The sequence below is a fragment of the Poecilia latipinna genome, unplaced genomic scaffold (genome assembly GCF_001443285.1).
Source record: "Poecilia latipinna isolate Pla-1442-1.1 unplaced genomic scaffold, P_latipinna-1.0 Scaffold6035, whole genome shotgun sequence".
Taxonomy (NCBI): Eukaryota; Metazoa; Chordata; class Actinopteri; order Cyprinodontiformes; family Poeciliidae; genus Poecilia; species Poecilia latipinna.
Genome location: NW_015118651.1, coordinates 1 through 6,828, shown reverse-complemented (window position 1 = coordinate 6,828; position 6,828 = coordinate 1). Strand labels below are relative to the sequence as shown.

At 38.2% G+C, this 6,828-nt stretch overlaps 1 protein-coding gene across 1 annotated transcript; it reads left to right on the top strand.

The window, feature by feature from the left end:
* Positions 1-986: 986 nt before the first annotated feature.
* On the top strand, positions 987-6,614 carry LOC106943807 (rap guanine nucleotide exchange factor 5-like). The gene is made up of 7 exons (XM_015027101.1): positions 987-1,089; positions 1,272-1,416; positions 1,490-1,587; positions 3,929-3,959; positions 4,149-4,227; positions 5,217-5,366; positions 5,805-6,614. Exons 1-7 carry the CDS (start codon positions 1,013-1,015, stop codon positions 5,918-5,920), a joined length of 696 nt encoding a protein of 231 aa, XP_014882587.1. The 5' UTR covers positions 987-1,012; the 3' UTR covers positions 5,921-6,614.
* Positions 6,615-6,828: the final 214 nt, after the last annotated feature.

Below are 6,828 nucleotides of genomic sequence, written 5' to 3'. Positions count from 1 at the left end.
AATTCTTGGTCTAAGGCCTGTACGCAGAAGACTGATCCTACTGATCCATTTATGAAATAAAATGTTATTGAATGAATAACTGGCCGTATTTTTTTGACTTTTTGTACAAAAAAACAACAGGTACCAGGTTGAGAAATTACACATCAATATAAGAATATTTAGAAGAGCAATCTTTCTAGCAAATTACATAAGAAGTTGATCTGTGATTGCAGTTTTAACATCGCAAGAAAACATTGAAGTGTTAAAGATCTGTATTTTCCCTTTAATTCAGTTCAACTCAGTTCACTGTATTGACTTTGCACTAATTATACAGAAACTGAGCAGCAGAACAATTAGCTTGACTTGGAATGAATCGTATACAGATAAATGGGCAGGAAATCTGGATGACCGATCTGATTTACATCAGATTGTTTCTTTTCAAGTGCAAAAATAAAAAGCTAGAGAAACATCATCCGACACCGTCATGTTGTTAGCTTACCTCCACTGACGCAGATGGCAGAAACTATTATGAGAGTCTGAAGATAATGTCTGTAAAGGCTTCTTTGACCATGCCAGAGTAAAATATGCTTGAAGATTTATGTTTACTTTTATTTCCTTCAGACTGACTGCAAATCATCTTGCTCTAAAGAAGTTTTTTTTTTTTTTTTTTTTTTCATATTTTCCTGTGCTTAGCGATCTCCAAATGATTTTTGGCAGTAAAGAACGAGCTCTCCTTGTGGTATTAAAGTGGAACATGGGGGGAAAAAAAAAAAAAAAAGTGAGGCCATATGAATCATAAGTGCAGCCTAGCAATATAAGCAGTTCAGAAGATATTAATCATGCAGCTGTCGGGGTCGGTAGTGTTCCTGCCCTTCAGTGTACTGCTGCATTAATGAGGCTGTGTTCCTGCAGCGCTTAAGCCTGTTTTCCTGTAATAGCATACCTTTTTTCAAAGTGGAAATTCTCTCTGAACATTTGCTACTGAAACATACACATTTTTGACCTTTATCAATATGTATGTGTCTTTGCAGATATGCTTCTGGATGACTTTCTACTCACATACCCAGTGTTCATGTCAACCAGCGATTTATGCCAAGCTCTTCTGGGACAATATCCTTGCCTGGAGGCATTTCTGCAGAAGCATTGCAATCATTTATTCCTAATAACACACATAAATGTAATTTACAGACAGAAAAATGGGTGTTAAAGAAAAGCATTAGAGCTTCAGCTTCCACTCACCATTGAATCGTCTCATTGAATGTACGGAAATCTGATCCTTAACCAGTATGCACCTATTGCAACAAGTGGCACAAAATTAAGGAGGACCTGAAAGAGGCTCTGGAGAGGAAACAGAAAGTCCTGCACCTGGTGTGGCACTGGATGTCTCTCTGCAAGGAGTTCCTGAGAGAGGACGAACATGTCAAAATCTTCCTCAAGGTAGGAAATATCTGTGGAAATGAGTGAAACGTGAGATGAGATGTGGAATGATGACGGACAGCTTTGCTTCCAGAGTTTGTACCGTTGCGTGTTCGATGATCTTTATGAGCACCCAGCCCTGGAGAAGGACGTGATAGAGTTGCAGAAATTTTACCACCTAAGACGCAGACAGTAAGTAACTGTATCTGGATTTTTTTAAATTTTTTATTTTCATCTGTACAACATCCAGTAGGAATGACACGTTGGTGGTCTAAGAGGAACTTTTGAACACAAAGACAGAGTTCTTCTCTCCAGGCCTCCCTTTTTAGCTTTTCATCAATGACTCCATTCAGGAATTGTAAAGTAATTTCTGTGCTCGGCGGTTTTATTCTCGGAGATTTAAAGGTCATTTTGCTCTTTATCTGGAATGTAAGAAAGAGAGGGAATTCTGGTTTTAAGCAATAACGACAAGCTGCTAGAAGTGGTTCTCACATCACATAAGAGAAAAGTATTGCTATAAATAGGCAGCAGAAATAATGCAATGCATACATCATATCTCCACATCACTGCCAAAAAAACACAAAAAAACAAATATGGCTCAAACACACAAGTTGTTTGACCTCACAACTTTTGAGAGGTGAAAGTACTGTTCAAGGCACGTAACTTACAGCATTTTCTTTCTCAAGAAGAAAGAAAATAGTGTTCGCAAGTGTCCAATCACATCAGAACGTTTCTCTTTAGCGCAGTGAGAGTCCCTCAGGCCTCAAAACAGAGAATGTTGAAGAAAAGAAGATGTGTTGTGGAACTCCAGCAAACAACTACAGAGTCCAGTGTGAGAGTCAGACATCTTGCTGTTGGACAGGAAAGGTCAGCCTGAAGGACTGCTTAAAACTTTAATCATGGCAGACTAACAGGAACAGACGCTGCTCTTAGCAGGGGTCTGACATAAAAGGCTACAGGTCTGTGGCCGATTAAAATATGCCAGATTTATTCATTTATGACACTGCCATATAAAATGTTACTCATAGGAGTGATGTGCCTTTGAATTCTGCTGTGTTCCACTTGCCATCGATTGGAGACCAAACAGTGCAGATAATAATCAGTTGATTTCAGTTATTAACTTAGCTTTTATCCAGTATTACACCCCCATCCCCCCAAAAAATCCTGCATCATAGAAGCTCATGTCAAAGAGTGCACACATACATGATAATATATATTGTCAAAACATCAATAAAAGGTTTGATAGTCCTTTTTCATGTTAGTTCACCAACTTGATACATGTCAAAATCTTTAAAGATGTCCTAAGAGAAGTTGGAAATGTAAAATGTGAATGCATCGGATGTGATTCTGATGAACTAATGTATGTGGTCATGGTTGATGTGTTGAGAAGGCATGAAAAACTAGAACGCCAAAGTGATGTTTCGTTGCATCATTTTAGTGTTTGTCTTGAATCAAAAATGAACAAAAATTGTTATTTTGGTTTCTAAACAAACCCTGATTAAGGAGACTTATTGCCCCGCCCATTTCCCTCTGTCCCATACGAACAAAGCATGTGATAAATTAAAAAAAAAAAAAAAAATCATCACGCAGTTGAACTATCTGGAGTTTTTCCGCTGGGAACATCGGCTTGCGTGTAGTTCAGTCTTTTTCCGTTGGTGCTGGTATCATTCTCAGCCTGCCTTTTTTGATGTATCCTACAACTCCCACCCCATCATATTGCTAGACTGTGTGTGTGGGTGTTACCCACTGACATAATCTTGTATTGATGGGCTTTTCACAATCAGTCCTGTCTCAGATGGGGACAAGCTTGGCTGATCCCACTGCTGTGGCAATCTGCTGCTGTGTGAAAAGGTGTCATTTTTTATTTATTTATTTTTTTATAGACGGAGGCCCCTTCCTCCCAACCTGCCTCCTGATCAGCTTCCATCTGGACTTTATGTGCAAATTGAACTTCAAGGCATATGATTCGGAAGCCTCGCAGTGAGAACAAAACCCAATTTGTGCTCGGCATTCTGTATCCTCATGTGACATATGAAGTCACAGATATCCACAGTGACTCTGCTCTTTTTGTAAGGCAGGGTCTGTTTAGATGTGACCGAGGGAATCAGGTTTTTCATTAGCACAGGGCTACTGCCGCTAGCCCCCCAGGAGGGATCCCTCAGGACCGGTTCTGTGCCAACACGCCTATTGGGATGCAAAACTCGTGAAAGCTGAGCGATGAACACAGGCACGGGGCTATATATCATGCCGACCAGAACTAACCGATGAGAATAGGATGATGAAATGAAGAGATCACTTTGGAATGTCTAAAATCTGCTAAGCACTTTAATCTCTACTTGACACCGAGTGCCAGTAATGGACTGAATGCTGCAGAGGACGTAGTGGATAAATATATATTTAGCCCGTTTACCCTGATTATAGACTTTGTAGGGTTTAGTTGTCATTAGTATATCAGTGAGTCTTTTTGTGGCTATGAGTATGAAGGCTGGTGCATTTCACTTTTTCTCTTCGGTTTCTTTTTTTTTTTTTGTAGCACTGTGGATGATGATTCGCCTCACACAAATGTAAGTGAGAATTTCCTGTTTTATATCTTTAAAAGAGAAACGTTGTCATGAAAAACAGAGCTTTGTGTGTGCCCTACACCATATCTGGGGTGAAGGCCATAATGACGAGTATTTTTTCGTTTCGTTGCTCAAACTAAAATTCTTAACATGCGTTATAATCAATGGACTTTCCCTTATTTTGCTCTTTAGGGTAGAGCTCTTTCCCACCAACTGAGCTTGAAAGAGAATGGGCTCAGATCCAGAATCACACAGAGAGAGAACAAGGAAGGTAAGTCCTGCAAGGTGACGTTTCTTGGACATTCCTCCCATCATTACGCCATTTTCAAAATGAATGAAAGGAAACGTTAAACTGGGAGCTTGAAACAATAGGGTTCTTTCCAAGGAATGAATGACATGTTTGGAAATGGAAATTCCTGACTTACCATGTTTTCCACGTTTGGATCGGTTTTTACTTGAGTGTTGATTTGTAGATTAGATCTTTAATAACTAAAGAAAGTTCTGATGGTCTGAACAGGCAGAGGATGGTGGACAGGCAGAAACCTTTCACATACAAAATGAAACTCGCAAAAAATCACCAGTGGTAGCAGCACAAAAAATCTTATTTGGTCTTGAAGACCAGGCCAGCAGTCTTAATTCAGTGTAATTGGACAATTTTTAATAGATTTATATTATGCATATTAGTAGATTTATATTATGCATATTAGTAGATTTATATATGCATACGTACATACATTTTTACGTACTTTTTTAACGTAAAAACTACGTAAAAAAATGTACGAGTACAACAATGCTACCTCAAAGGATTTTAATGAGCTGCAATGCTAACGGCCTAAGAAAAACTTAGCAGCCTGCTAGTTAGCTTATTACATAGCAAAAGCCCGCAGATATTTCCAGAACTAATTAAAGTAAACAAATTAAGTAGACAGTTACTTCTTTTCTCATATGTTAACATAAACTCTCATTTTGACGTGTAAGCTGCTACTTACAGGCATTGCTTCGAAGAACTCGACCTGGAATATAGTGTTATCTGCTCTACCACTAGCAAAACAAACGTACTGACTAAATAACATAAAAGTAAAGCAGTTTCCTAAAAACCCAACAGATGGCAGCAAAGCTTCATGCAAAATCAAACACCCACAGTTTTACAGGACAGTCAGTGTTATTAATCTCAACTCATGAATTGAGTTACTGAAAGAAAAAAAAAAATCAATTAGTAATATTCAAACTTATTAAAAATGGCTACATCTTCTTTTCCAGTTCTCTGCCGCGTGTACATCACGATGGACTCGTATCTTAGTGCGAAGGTCCACTGTGAGGTGGTTGCTCAGGAGCTGTTGCAGGCAGTGGCAGAAAGGATGGATGTTCCTGCATCTGAACTGATACTTGTGGCCATTACTTATCCTGGAGGTAAACACCACTCTGATCTCTTGCAGCACACAACCGTCACAGATACTGATTTTGCTACAGATCGCACTGAAAGAGTAACTCCTTAGAGCAAAAAATGAAGCTTTCTAGAATTCTTCTATATTATGAATAATATTTATACGCTGTAGTTTAAAGTCTCAGACCATACAGGTACAATAAAAGACAATGAACTTGTTTTCACTAATTGCATTTTATGATCAATTATTCAGCCTGTCTATGGTGGATAATAAGCCGAGTTAATTGCATGCCTGGTTCAAACCGTTGCAGGCCAGCATCTGTTTTCCGTGGCAGAAGTAACTGGTTTCCTTGGAGCAGAGGCTGCCACTGAGTCTTATCTCTGAGCACTGATTGATGCTTGCAGGCTACCCGACTCATTTTTAATGGCATTCTGCTGTTTGTGATGCGTTTTCCTCTTTGCAGGTAGACTCCTCCTGCAGCCTCAGGACAGAGTTTTCTCCAATTCTTTACAGCCAGTGGGGAGGCTTCATGTGTGCAGGAAGGACCTCGGTGAAGTCCTGGTAGGAACGGCGTTGTAATTTGTGACTTTGATGGGGCTCAGGAGCAGATTTAGTGGGAGAGAGTTTTGTCCAAGATAAGGAGTGAGGAGATTGTTTTACATTACAGAAATGTAAAAAAAAATACAAAATAAAGATGAAAAATTCTAATGAACAGAAGTGCTTAAAAACATTCCTTAAATGAAAAAAATAATAAGTGAAGTGACCAATTTATTGGAATTTCAAATTATATGTGGATCACATTGCACTCTAAGCTTTAGGAAGTCTGGCCTAAAATCACATAAATTCAAATCAGTTTATTCATATAGATGCAAGCTGAGCCTTTTCTCTCATTCTTTTGAGACAATGATCCAAATGATCACAAAAGACAGTGAAATGTAAAACAACCATCAATGAAGACATGTAAATAAGAAGGAACACTGTAGAGCAAAACACCACAAAATTTTTAAACATAATCATATATGAACCAGGAAAATAAAACTTGCAAATTGACTCAACCAACCCTTAAGAAAACCTCAATAAGATCCACAGCTGAAGACAAAAATTTAACTGCAAAACATTCCAATTGGTCATGTTAGTTTTTAATATGATAAATAAGAGGCATCCATTTCTATCATAATCTGTCAGGTGGCAAACCCCATCATTGGTAGGATGTGGAAAAAAAAATTCATTGCCAAACCATTATCTCAGTTTGGAAAGTTTACGGAAATCAAATTACTGACTGATTAGTCTGTTGTTTAATTCTACAAAAAAAAAATGCTTTCATGATTAAAACCTAATTATCTTAGCAAATGGAAATAAATTCACATCAAATCTTCCTTCAGTAAAATCTGACTCCTTGTGTCTAAAATGGGTTGTTAAAATGTTTTCGCCTGAATATTGGTGTCTTCCAGAAAAAAAAAAAAAAAAAATTAAAAGGACTTTGGCAA

Bases quoted from the DNA above. Each gene is read 5' to 3' on its own strand.
- LOC106943807 (XM_015027101.1), top strand. From the start codon at position 1,013: ATGCTTCTGGATGACTTTCTACTCACATACCCAGTGTTCATGTCAACC. The intron at 1,090-1,271 runs ATATCCTTGCCT...ACCAGTATGCAC, and splicing joins TGCCAAGCTCTTCTGGGACA to CTATTGCAACAAGTGGCACA. The intron at 1,588-3,928 runs GTAAGTAACTGT...TTTTTTTTGTAG, and splicing joins TACCACCTAAGACGCAGACA to CACTGTGGATGATGATTCGC.